Genomic DNA, 13,790 nt, shown 5'->3' on the forward strand with positions numbered 1-13,790 from the left:
AACAATCCCTAAAACATAGAACGAGTGAGAGAAACGAGAATGCAGCTCCAAAAGGAAGAAATGCGGCAGGTAGTCATACTCCGAAAACGTGAGTTCAGGAATTTAAAACTAATGGTGGGTCAGAATAGAAGGTCAAGTGTGCAGCAAACGACTGAAAAAATTCAATTTAGCCAAACAAAGACCCATTTACAATTGAACTATGCTGCGGAACTTGAAGAATCTGCGATTTTGTAGTGGCTGCCTATACGAAAACTACTTCTTTCGGTAAAAAATCGAAAGATTCGACTGGAGCGGCGCTGCAAACGCCAAGGCTACACTGTGAAACAGTAGAAAAAGTTCATGTGGTCTGACGAGTTTTGATTTACGCTTTTCTTGCACCAATAGTAGGGTTAAAATGTATCGTAAACCTCAAGAAGCCAGGTAGCCTCGTGTCTACCACTCAAGCAGCTGAAAGTGGTATCTTGGTATGTAGTACACTAAAAGGACAATTTATGGGATACCTGGTTCCTGGGCAACACGACGCTGTTGCCCCTCCCGCTTGGACGAACCCACCGTTTGGCAGGTATATATGTACACTGTATTCACGTGGACGGTAATTCGCTGCCAGTATGGATAAACGTCGTGAGTTAAACCGACTTTGAAAGAGGGTTGAGGATTTGAAAGAGGGTTGCCCAAACATGTGGTCACTTTATCGCGGAAGTGGTACAAAACCTGCACTGTCCCCATTCGACAGTATCAAGAGTGTATCGGGAATACGCCATTTCCGGAATAACATGTCATCATGGACAGCGCTGTGGGCGGAGAAACGTGGTGGATGAACGTAGCCGTCGACGTCTGTCTCGCATTGTTTCAACTAACCGGAGAGCGAAGGTGAACAAATCACAGCCGCCTTCAACGGGGGAGGTGCCAGAAATGTCTCCACCAAGACCATCAGGAGATCATTAGCCGCAATTGGTTATGGGTGCCGCCGACCCACTAGAGTCCCATTGCTCACACCACGACACAGGACTCTACGCCTCTATTGGGCGAAAGAACATCGGCACTGAACCTGGGATGATTAGAGACGGGTCTACCGGTCCGATGAGTCCCGTTTTCAATTCTTTCGAGCGGACCGGAGAGTGAGTATTTGGCGGAAACCGCACGAAGCTATGCACTCCTCATGTCAACAAGGAACTGTTCAAGCAGGTGGACAGTCGGTAATTGTCTGGACACGTTCAACTGGCACACGTTGGGACCTCTGGTACGTCTAGAGGCATCTCTGAACTGTACAGGTTACGTGTTCATCCTTGCATCCCTTCATGGACATCGTGCACCCACAAGGAAATGAACCCTTCCGGCAGGACAATGCGCGTCCCCACAAAGCCGTGGTGTCTAGAACATGGTTCGAAGAGCATTCCGCATATTTTACCTCCCAGTTCACCGGACGTGAACCCTGTGGAGCATCTTTGGGATGCTGTGGAAAGGTCTGTTCGAGCTTTGGATTCTCCACCCAGGAATGCGACGGAATTATGGATAAAGGTGCAGCAAGCATGAATGGAAATACCTGTTGAACCCTTTCGTGAAGTGTGACTCGTCGTGTGACTGCCTGCCCTAATCTGGGCGAAAGGTGGGTCTTCCTCTTTACTAGGTAGGTGTCCGATGATTTTTGTCTACTCAGTGTATGTTCTGTTCGTTACTACTACTCATACCGTCAGAAGATCATGTTACTTCCAATGAATGTCTTTCTGTCGTATCAGACCAACTTTTATCCTGCAGTGCTCCATTTTCAGCCGGATTGCGATGGATTCTTTGAAGACAACAACGCAACTTATTTACAGTGCAAAAACTGTCTCAATGGTTCGAGGAACATTCCCAAAATTTCCAACATCTGCCCTAACAGCACAATTATCCAGATCTGAATCTAACTGAGAATGTTTGGGACATGTTGGAAAGGGCAGTTCGGATTATCTATTGACCATAATACAGCAGCTAACAAATATCCTGATGAAGAATGTTCAAAGCTGGTTTAATGCCTGTAATTCGAGCAACAGGTAATAACCCTACTAGATACTGAATAAGGTTTTTCTCTTTTTTTTTCAATGATAGGATTCCGTTTTATGCTACTTCTCCGTGTCTTGATCATCCTGTATATCTGTATATACAGGATATACAGATATACAGGATGGAAATACCTGTTGAACCCTTTCGTGAAGTGTGACTCGTCGTGTGACTGCCTGCCCTAATCTGGGCGAAAGGTGGGTCTTCCTCTTTACTAGGTAGGTGTCCGATGATTTTTGTCTACTCAGTGTATGTTCTGTTCGTTACTACTACTCATACCGTCAGAAGATCATGTTACTTCCAATGAATGTCTTTCTGTCGTATCAGACCAACTTTTATCCTGCAGTGCTCCATTTTCAGCCGGATTGCGATGGATTCTTTGAAGACAACAACGCAACTTATTTACAGTGCAAAAACTGTCTCAATGGTTCGAGGAACATTCCCAAAATTTCCAACATCTGCCCTAACAGCACAATTATCCAGATCTGAATCTAACTGAGAATGTTTGGGACATGTTGGAAAGGGCAGTTCGGATTATCTATTGACCATAATACAGCAGCTAACAAATATCCTGATGAAGAATGTTCAAAGCTGGTTTAATGCCTGTAATTCGAGCAACAGGTAATAACCCTACTAGATACTGAATAAGGTTTTTCTCTTTTTTTTTTCAATGATAGGATTCCGTTTTATGCTACTTCTCCGTGTCTTGATCATCTTTTGTTGACAAAGCGTTAGTAATATCCCCACTTCAGATATACAGGATGATCCAAAAGTCAGTAAACAATTAAAGAATCGGTATATCAGTGAATTTTTGACGTATGGTAACGAGATTAGCGCAAAAATGCATAGAATTACGTGGGGTTTTTTCCGAAAGAATGTCAAAATTAGTTCCAAATATCTCCACCATGTGGCCCTGTAGTATGAATGACATCGCGCAAATATCTGCAAGAACAACAGCTAAGCAGTTTAGTGAACGTTTGGGAAAGAAAACGAATAGACGCCAAGCAATCATGTTATGATTACCGCACAAAGCACTGTTGGTGAAATGTTATTACCTTAACGCTGAATCTGCAACTGCAGCTTTGCGATCTTTCCATCAACGGAAGGGTATGCGACGTGGTAAAGGACCAATGACTGTTGCAGAACTAAACATGATGATTAAGAAATTTGAGACAACTGGTTCGTTACAAGATTGTCCACGAAGTGGAAGACCATCAACATGTGCTACAACTACGGCTGCAGTTGCAGAAGACATGGATACTCTAATGGCATCATCATCACATTGAGAAGCAAGCTCTCGTGAAGTTTCACGTCAAACTGGCGTCCAGTATGGGAGTGTGTGGAGAGCACCAAGAGTAGTCCTCTGTTGATATTCGTACAAAATCCAACACCTTCAAGAACTTAGGCGTCCCGATTTTGCAAAGCGAGAAGCATTTGCGTTATGATTCTTTCAGAGAATTGAAGAACGTGACAACTGGCTGTCAAATGTTTAGTGGACGGATGAAGCCCATTTCACTCTCAATGGTCCTGTAATCACACACAATTGCATAATTTGGGTGACGGAAAACCCTCGAGCTTGCACGGAAACTCCATTGCATCAGTCAAAAGTAGCGGTGTGACTTGGATCTCTTTTGTTACAGGGCCAATTTTTTTTCAGGAAATCATGGCTCTGGTTTTGAAACTGTCACTGTCACAGGTCAGCGTTATGCTGACCCGTTACGAACTGCGTCATCCCTAGCCTGGGGGGAAAGGCAAGCTTTTGATGTTGTGACAATCATATAGGATGGAGCACCACCTCATATTGCTTCTCCAGTGAAACAACTGTTACTCTCAGCATTTGGAGAGAATCGAGTGAAAAGCCGTCACTTTCAGTATGAATGGCCACCAAGGGCCCCAGACCTGACGCCCTGCGATTTTTGGTTACGGGGCTACCTGAAGTCACGGGTTTACAGAGATCACCCAGCGTCATTGGCAATGCTAAAAGTCTATACGACGGCAAGTATCAATGATATCCCCAGAAGTGCTGTTTCATGTTATCCACGTCGTTACTCGTCTTCAGGCAATGCTCAACAACAAAAGCCCACATTGAACATTTACTATAATGAGGTGCTTTGTGGTGTTACAAATCAAGCGCTACCTGGTGGACATATTTGGAAATAATTTTGACATTCTTTCGGAAAAAAACCCACGTAATTCTATGCATTTCTGCGCTAATCTGGTTACCATACGATTCTTTAATTGTTTATTGACTTTAGGATCACCCTGTACATTTAACACGCTTATGACTCTTACATGCCAGTATGTTAGTGGTTTGTATTTTACATTTCCATTAGCCGACCGGGCTAGCCGAGTGGGTAAAGTACCTGCCCGGCAATCCAAAGGTCGCGGGTTCGATTTCCGCCTCGGGCTTGGATCAAAGTACTGCAAAAACTTTGGGAGGTGCAATATGGTCACAGAAGCCGATGCGCCAACAACTACCAAATCAAAAAAAAAAAAAAAAAACATTTCCTGACGATCTCTAAGCATAATTTTCGATGAAATTCAGGGAATGAGGTATGGCCAAACTCGATCAGTTCCCCACGGAGTCATTAACTCACTCCTTTCTACAACTAAATGTAATCTAACATGATCCACTAAGCTTCTCATTAAAACTACGATAATGAACAAAATGCACACCTTCTCAATGGTAAGCCCTGTTACGTCACTTAAGTGGCAGTGGTTCTCTTTAAGACGCCTGGTCAGCGAGAAGAGATAAAGACCAAACCCTCCAGCACATGACAGTAATGCGAAACAAATGGCCCTCAGTCTCCAGCAGCTTTCACTTCCCCTCTTACGGCAGCGAGAGGATGAGAGTAGAAGCAGAGGGTGCTAAGGATCTCTGGGTACGACCAGGCTGCCATGCACGGAAACTGAACTTGGCCTGTTACAACGTAAGATAGCTCATCGGTGAAGACAGGATATTAGAGCTGGAAAAGGAATTAGAAAATGTGAATTGGAATATCATCGGTTTGGCTGAAACTAGAAGAAGAAATAAATCACATAAGTTTATCAAGTGGAAATCTGCTTTACACCAATGGAAACAGTGAAAGGAACGAAGCCGAAGTTGGCTTTCTGGTCCATAAAGATAAAAAAAAACAAAAAAAAAACAATATTTTGGAATTCAAAAATACATCACCAAGGGTGTCAAGACTACTACTCAGGATTTCTAATAGGTATAAGCTAAAGGTTATAATGATTTATGCACCAACATCGAGCCATGATGATGAAGAGGTTGAAGAAATGTACAACGAAATAGTCTTGTAGAAACAGAAAACTCACTACACTATCATTATTGGAGACTTCGATGCTCAGGTTGGAAAGAGACGAAACTGCGCAGAAAGGGCAACTATAGGAAATTTTGGAATTGGTGAAAGACTTGTGGAATTTGCAGAATCTCAAGGAATGTCAGTGATAAACACTTTTTTCAAGAAAAGGGTGAACAGAAAGTGGACATGGAAAAGCCCAACCCAAATGGATTAACAACTAATGAAATCGACTTTATCCTCACCAACAGAATATATATATATATATATATATATATATATATATATATCGTGAACAGTGGCGGATTAAGGATAGTTGGGATCCCTAGGCAAATTATATTTGGGGGCCCCCAAAAAAATAATAATAAAAAAAAAGAATAAAAAATAAGTTAGGTGGCAAATAAATGAAATTTTGTACTTTTGAATTTTTTGCTTAAATTAATCAAGATTTTCGCTTAAATTAATCAAGATGTTTATGATGTTTACTGAAACCATTAATCTATTTTAGAACACTATAGGAAAATTTCTTGGCTTGAGGCACCCCAAAGCCTGGGGCCCCTAGGCACGTGCCTCATTGCCTTAATGGGTAATCCGCCACTGATCGTGAATAATGTTAATGTCCTGAACAAGATAAATGTTGGAAGTGATCACAGAATGGTAAGATGCACACTTGATATAGATGTAAGAAAAGAAAAAACTGACTCGAGTAAATAATACAAAGGTCTTGGAGATAACAGGAGAGGAGAAAAAGCAGTATGCACTGGAACTTAAGAACACACTGCTGAGGACCAAGATATCGACGAGGAATATTACAACTTTCTGAAAGTGATAAAGCCCAAGAAACCTATAGGTAAAAAGAAATCCAAAGAAGAAAAAAAATTAATCAAGAAACACTTGTCATGATGAACCGAAGACAACAAATGAAGAGCAAGAAAAACACTGACAAGAAGACAATTGAGTATACCGAGTTATGCAAAGCCATTAGAAAGAGACTCAGAGAGGACATAAGAAGATTTAACACAAGAAAAGTAGAACAAGCATTAAGGGAAAACAAAGGATTTAAATCACAGCCATGAGCAGTAATACAGAAAGACAAATGACACTGAAACTAAAGAACAGCGATGGTGTACTTATAAATAGCAGAGAAGGCATAATTCAAATAGATGAAGACTACTATAAAGAGTTATACAAGGAGCGAGTGAATGATGTCAGCAGTGGGGAAGATGGATCGCAAATTAGTAACACATACAACATACCTGATATCCTTCCTGATGAGGTAGAACATGCGTTGAAGAAAATGAAAAATCAGAAAGCCCCGGGGAAGACGAAGTTACTGTAGAATTGTTAAAATTTGGAGGAAGAGACATAACACAAAAACTGGCAAGGCTCTTCACAAAGTGCATTAGAAAAGGTGTGAGGCCTAAGCAGTGGAATAATGCAATCATCGTTTTGCTGCATAAGAAAGGAGATAAATCAGAAATTGGAAATTATAGACCAATTAGCTTGTTATCCCACATCTACAAGTTGTTCACAAGGGTCATTACTAACAGATTAGAAAGAATACTTGATGAGAATCAACCGAAAGAGCAAGCTGGCTTCAGGAGGGGATTCTCAACTATGGATCACCTTCACGTAATATCACAGCTAATGGAGAAAGCAAATGAATATAAAACACCATTATGCCTATCATTTGTGGATTATGAAAAGGCATTTGACTCCATACAGCATAAGGCAATGTTTCAGGCACTGGAAAGACAAGACGTAGATACCCCATATATTATGATTTTGAATAAAATATGAGAACGCTACCTCCCTTAGACTAGACAAAGACAGTAGTAAAATTAAAACTGAGAAAGGAGTTCGACAAGCAAACACAATATCTCCGACGTTGTTTACTGCTGCCCTTGAGGAAGCTTTCAGAAGATTAGACTGGTCGCAGAAAGGATTCAGTGTGAATGGAGAGTACCTAAACCATTTACGATTTGCAGATGACATTGTGGTCTTAAGCCATGATCCCAAAGAATTAGAGGAAAATCTTAATCACTTATGCAGAGTTAGTAAGGATTTTGGACTAAAAATGAATACGCTAAAACAAAAGTAATGATGAACGAGTATGCCACAGAAAGGGATATAATGATTGAAGGAGCAATAATTGAAAAGATGGAGTCATACTTATCTGGGACAAGTCATTAGCTGCAATAATGATAAATGGCTGGACGTCAAGAGAAGACTTTTGGATGGACAGCATTCAGGAAATATAGTCACATACTAAGGAGCAATATCCCAATTTGTCTGAAACGTAAAATAATTAATCAATGTATACTCCCCACCATGAATTACGGAAGTGAAAGTTGGCACTCACCAAAAGAATGGAAGAGAAGGTGAAAACTACACAGAGAAGAATGGAACGAATTATATTAGGAAATCAGACTGTTAGAGATAAACAAGTGGATTAGGCAGCAAACTTAAGTAAAGGACATTGTTATCAAAACTAAAGAACTAAAATGGTCTTGGACAGGACACATAGCTCGAAGACATGACAGATGGACTAAGAAAATAACAGAATGGTACCCAAGAGGAGCTAGAAGAAACCCTGGAAGACAACAACGGAGATGGACAGATGAAATTCATGAGTTTGTGGGTAGTAAATGGATGGCCATTGCATAAAAGAGAAGGAACTGTAAAGTTGCTGGAGAGGTCTTTATCCTGAAGTGGATTGAAAATGGCGGATCATGATGACTCAAAAAAATTAACAAGAACACGTAGAAAACGTGGTGTAATTCGTGCAGCTTGCAATAAAGCAAGATAAATTTGATATCGTGGTGTACCATAGAACAGCGATGAAATGAGGAGACAGCGAGAAACTTCGGGCAGGCATAAGAGGCATTTATACGGGTTGTATAAAAATTACCAAAAAATCGGATTGCAGAAGTCGATACAAGATGCTCGAAAATGTGATCACATGACATCAGTCGGCGTATGATCTCCTCCAACGGCTAAACAGTCCTGACAGCGGTGAACCATGCTCGATAGGTGCGTATAAGATTTTGTGGCAACAATTCCCATTCATCCACCAGCGTAGACCTTTGCTCACCAAGTGACCAGGAGTTGGCTGTGGCGTGCAATACGACGCCCAAGGGCGTCCCACACATTCGATCGGATTTAAGTCGTGATCGTGCTAGCCAAGGTAGTCGTTCGATATCTTCAGTTTCAGGATATTCTGCCACCACTGGAGCTCTATGTGCAGTGGTATTGTGGTGCATGGAAAGAAAATCTGGGCCAACCGTACTCCTAAAAAGTCGCACATAGGCTTTGAGGATCTATTCTCGTTACCTCTATCAAAAATATAAATACGGGTGTAGCTGCTCATCATTATTCCGCCTCATAAAGGAACACCACCTCCACCCTAAGTATCTCTTTCTCTGATGTAGGAAAGATCGTACCGCAATCCTCGTCTTCTCCAGATGAAAGGACATCTAGAATCTGTTTGTAGGTTAAAATGGGACCCATCAATGAAGAGGAACTGTACCCCATTTGACATGGCTCCATATCACCAGTTTCGAGCTCTGCTGTGATTGGGGTTAATGGGATAAAAACCACTGGCTTTCTTGTTTACAGTCCACTTGAAATGTTTTCGCCTGTGGCCGCAGCAATCTCAAGAGACAGTTGATGACAGGACATCCTATGTTTGTGTCTTGCTGTTAGAGGCAAAAAGCGGCCTGTTGTGGTTGACAAGGCTCTCGGTCGACTCTGGCCAGCTCTTCTTGTGATGGTTACTGTCTCTTGAAATTGCTTTCATAGTGCCGAGACGACACTACGTACACATTAAGCCAACTTTCCACCTTCACCTGCCACTGCCCTGCTTCAAGCCATCCAATATCCGACTATCTCAAAGAATCAACTAAACAACGATGACTTGCCTCGTGAGTACTGGAGATGTGGCTATCCCACTGAGCAAACCAAAAAAAAAGGGGGGGGGGGAATGAAATGATGTGGTCGCAACCTGTTTTTAAAGGCATGAATAATTTGCATAATGTGTGGCAAGGTAGTAGATCGATTTCTATTAGATACTCGGAATTTGCATGCCAGGATGCCTATTATATCAAATATTCGCTTTCAGTAAAATTGTTCACAAAAAAATATTCTTGAAAAAACATTTTGTTCTGTTATTTTTTCGAGCAGTGTAGAAGGAATCCGGATTAGCTAGAGTATAATCTCGCTGCCTCTACTCCGCCATTAAAGTGACTGGAGGAGTCCGAGTAGTGTACATGAGGAGGGAGCATTGCCGAGGCTACGTTATGCCAAGGGACCGAGTATATTCTTACTGTGAGTACGATATGTTGAAATAATTCATTACTTCATACATGTCTGTCCCACATTTTTTTACTAATGAATACGTCACGAATAGTCAACTGATTGAATGATATTTTCTACGGAGAAAATCTGAACCTCCCAAATATTTCTTCGTTCATTTCACACATGTACGTCGTCTCAGTTCCAATCTCAATGATGTTCATTTCCATTTTGAGTCTGTCAAGCCCCACTTACTTTTTTTCTAACAGAATTCAAATTATAAGTTGATTCAGCCACTGCTCTTCTCCAAATTCATGGTTGTACGATTCCTTTCGCTTCAAAGGTGGTACCCGTGCACATATTCGCTCTGAAAATACCTATCAGACACTTAAGAAATTGGCATCTCGTCTTTTCGATCTTCTGTGGCTTAAAATCTCTACTCCATTCTGTCTGATGCATCTGTTGCCTTTATCGATAAACCAATTCCACTAATCACTTGGAACGCTTTGATTTCTCTTTGAAGCTCAACTTTCTCCAGTCCCACTTTCTACACTATGAAGTAATTTTCCTTGGCGGTTTTGATGTTGACAACTCTAGCGCTGACTTCAGTTTTCTAGTCACACGGTCCCTCCCAGTTGCTCGAAATGCTGAGGCTTTTCCAGTCACTAATGACGTCATACTCTGGAATTGTGTCTTAGATGAATTCCTCAGATCTAGCCAGAATACAGACCTTAGCCTACGCGGATGACCTTTCCCTTATCTTTGCTGCTGACTCCCGAGCAGAGCTGGAGCGATTAGGCAACAGGGCACTGACTACCCTGCAGAGCTGGGTACAGAAACATCATCTCAAAATCTCAGGCACAAAAACAGTCCATCCTTCTCAGGGGACACCTGGATCCCTGGAGGCCACCACAAATCAAAATTAATGGCACAACAATCAAACGGGTATCTGAACTGAAGCTCCTTGGGGTTGTCATAGACCCAAAGCTCTCCTTCATCCCACGTCTAAATTATCTCCAGAAAAAGAAAAAAAAACTACACAGCTATGGTTGCTAGGGTAACTCGTCGAGAGTGGGGATTAAAGAAGCGTACCTGGCTTTCTACTATGAAGCAGTGTTTGTACCTGCGATCACGTATAGCTCCAGTCTCTGGTTTCACAGAGCTGCCATAGTGGTTGGCAGGAGGAAACTGAACATCATTCAGCGGCCGATCCTTCTAACGGTCTCCAGGGCGTGCTGCCACCAGTACCCATGCCCTGTAGGTATTTACTGGCTTCCTGCCCTGGACCTCGAGGTCGCTCGAGCTGGAATTCTATATCTGCTTGGAAAAGGACGTTCCACCACCTTCTGTGGCTGGGTCCGAGGTGAAATCTCGGACCCAGCCAACGCACGATCCCTGGAAAAAGCCAGGCTCAATAACTATCTCCAACAAATATGGCAGACAAGGTGGTCTGAATCCACAAAGGGAGCCATCACCCGGAAATTTCTCCCAAACATTGCTAAGACATACTCCCACATCGACCCCTTAGTTCTCCGCAGGGCTTCTAATCACCTACCTCTCCACGGCCATGGCCCTTTCCGCAGCAAGCTGAATATGCTTGGCATCTGCAACAACCCACTATGTGCCTGGGGTGCCCAGGAGACCTGGAACCACCTGATATACGAGGATCTAAGATCTAGATTTATAACTCAGCTGTATTTCGCCCCAAAGGCAGGAGCAATACCTACTTAAGGATAGTGACACCTACATCCTGCTCTCAAGCTTCGCCCAAGATTTGTTCACAAGGAGGAAAACCCTACCACCAGCACCTGCACAGGTCCAAGATGGACCCGACAATGATAACCGTGAAACCCAACCAGGCAACAATTGAACGAAGCAGCTGGGAACGTGGGCTGGAACTGCCAAGACCTTGGACCCTCATCTACACCTGAACCGCTGAAGAAAACCTAAAATGCCAAGGCTAAGCCACTGTATTCCATCTGTCCCAAGGATGGTATTACCGCAACTGCAAGACACTGGCCTGGACTCTCTCCGAATTCCTGAAGGCCCTCTTCCTGGACGTGACTTAATCTGGAGCGACCATCAAGATATTTATGAATGGGGCAGTCACATGGCCCCCTTTCTCCATGCTCCCTTGCATGGAGCTTTACATCCAAATCTCGGGGTGAGGTGGCTTTGTCTGCCTCCTCTCCACCCCCTCTTTTCTTTCTAGTGAGGCATGGGCATGTTTGTTTGTTATTTGATTTTTAGAAGCATTAGCAACTAAGGCCATATTGCTCCGGGATATACGGTGGTCATTCCCTGACCTTTCCGCATCCTCCGTATTTGGTGGTGACGGGCTCGAACCCCGGTCTAATCAAGAAGCGTGTGTTACTCACTGCTGCTGCTCCTTTCCACCTGGCTACGCATGGGCATGTCCCACTGATTACAAAGGGCCATGCTCCCTATTGACCCCTTATTTCTATTTCTTTCCCTAGTCTTCAGTCTTCCTTCCCCCTTTTATATTTCAGTCCCACACGTCAAAATTTATAAACATCAAAATTTAGCCCGACTTTTCAGACACTAATATTATCCTTTCAGCGTAAAAACCCAACTTACGTTCTTAAGATTAATTAATTAGACAAAACTGAACCGCAATATACCGTATACAATTTTCTTTTTCTTTTAGGTCCTTGCCACCGAAATCTCTGGTGGAAGGATCTGCCAGAGAAACAAATGAATAAATGGATACACCTGGCTGGATTCCCCGTGGCAGTATGGTAAGATCGGGTTCCTTTAGGAGCCTGGCGGCCCCTAATAGAACCCGATCTTACCATACGGGCCGCCAGGCCCCTAATGGAACTTTCTTCCACAGGAGTGCCGTTAAGAGGATGTTTTCTGTTCGTTGCACCATTCTTGATACACCCTTGAAACTGTGGTGCGTGAAAAGTTCGGAACTGCCGTTTCAGAGATGCTTTATCCAGTAAGTCTTGCACCTACTATCATGCCACGTTCGAAGTCCGTTAGATCACTCCTTTTCTCCACCATTCTTGCTATGGTTTGTATGCTTAACTGATACCAGAAAGGTTGTTCTGCTGCATTTATACCCCCAACTGTGGTCATGTGACTTGCAACATTGTAGGACAAACCATTTGTGTACACAGCAGGGGTGTACCTATTAAAGTGGCAGCACAGTATATAAACCGATTTGTTAGCCTCCTACTTTTCTTCTAACTCTTGTATTGATGATCTTGGTAAACAACTCCTAACATTTCCATCGTACTCCATTCCATTCGTCCTGCAGTCTTCCGTCAAAAGGATGTCAGAAGGATTGTGACCTATATTGAAGCCAAGAAAGATCCAGGTCCTAATAGTATTTCTCCACTTGTTCTCAAAATCTGTGCTCCTCGACTTATTCCTGTTCTGCGTCGCCTTTTCTTATTCTACAGGTTTTTTTTTATATATTCTGCTTGGAAATTTCTCGTTTTCCCCAGTTCCTAACAAGTGTGACAAATCCGTTCCACAACAATTATCGTCCAACTGCTCTTTCTACTGCTCTAAAGTAATGCAGAAATCCATTAACTGCCAACTCCTAAACTATCGTGAAAACTTACACCTGATCAAGCATCACCAATATGAATTCCGTCAGTGTTGATTCACTGATGATATACTGGCTTATGTCACACATCTGTAAACAAATTCATTTGAACAGTTTGGTGAAACGAAAGCAGTTGCTCTTGACATTGAAATGCTTTTGATCGTGATTGGCATAAAAGGTCTTCTAAATAAGCTTCCATCTTATGGATTTCAGAAGCGACCATCCGGCCACTAGAAGGCAAATAATCCTTCCTCTGTCGAAGTTGCTGATATCGGCATTCTCTACAATTTCCTTGCACTGTGAAGTCGGTTCCTGCGAGAGAGAGAGAAGCCTGTTAACTGCGTCACTAAGGACAAGCATTGCTTTGAACTCCAAGACCATTGCGTTCATTTTATATCAGTCGAAGCGTCATCCCTGATGGGTATCGTATTTTAACCATTTGTATATCTCAGTGCAACTCATCCGCCCGCTGATTTGTAAGAACCTCCGCTCATTCCTTCTGGATGCTGCAATTTCAGTGTCATAGAGTGTATTTTCTAACACAAAAAATTGTTTTTATTTAATTGTTTCTAATAAATATT

General features: G+C 42.5%; 1 protein-coding gene across 1 annotated transcript in view; it reads left to right on the forward strand.

Annotated features, from left to right (window-relative positions):
• Positions 1-3,323, forward strand: part of LOC150077424 (toll-like receptor 2 type-1) — a 40,441-nt gene extending 37,118 nt beyond the window's left edge. The window contains exons 8-9 of the mRNA XM_090385900.1: positions 2,715-2,767; positions 3,118-3,323. Of these exons, the coding sequence (XP_090242026.1) occupies positions 2,715-2,767; positions 3,118-3,323 (259 nt within the window). The remainder of the gene's footprint in view (positions 1-2,714; positions 2,768-3,117) is intronic.
• The last annotated feature ends 10,467 nt before the right edge of the window (positions 3,324-13,790 follow it).

The sequence above is a fragment of the Mastigoproctus giganteus genome, chromosome 12 (assembly GCF_048544385.1).
Source record: "Mastigoproctus giganteus isolate SK-2022 chromosome 12, ASM4854438v1, whole genome shotgun sequence".
In the NCBI taxonomy this organism is placed as follows: Eukaryota; Metazoa; Arthropoda; class Arachnida; order Uropygi; family Thelyphonidae; genus Mastigoproctus; species Mastigoproctus giganteus.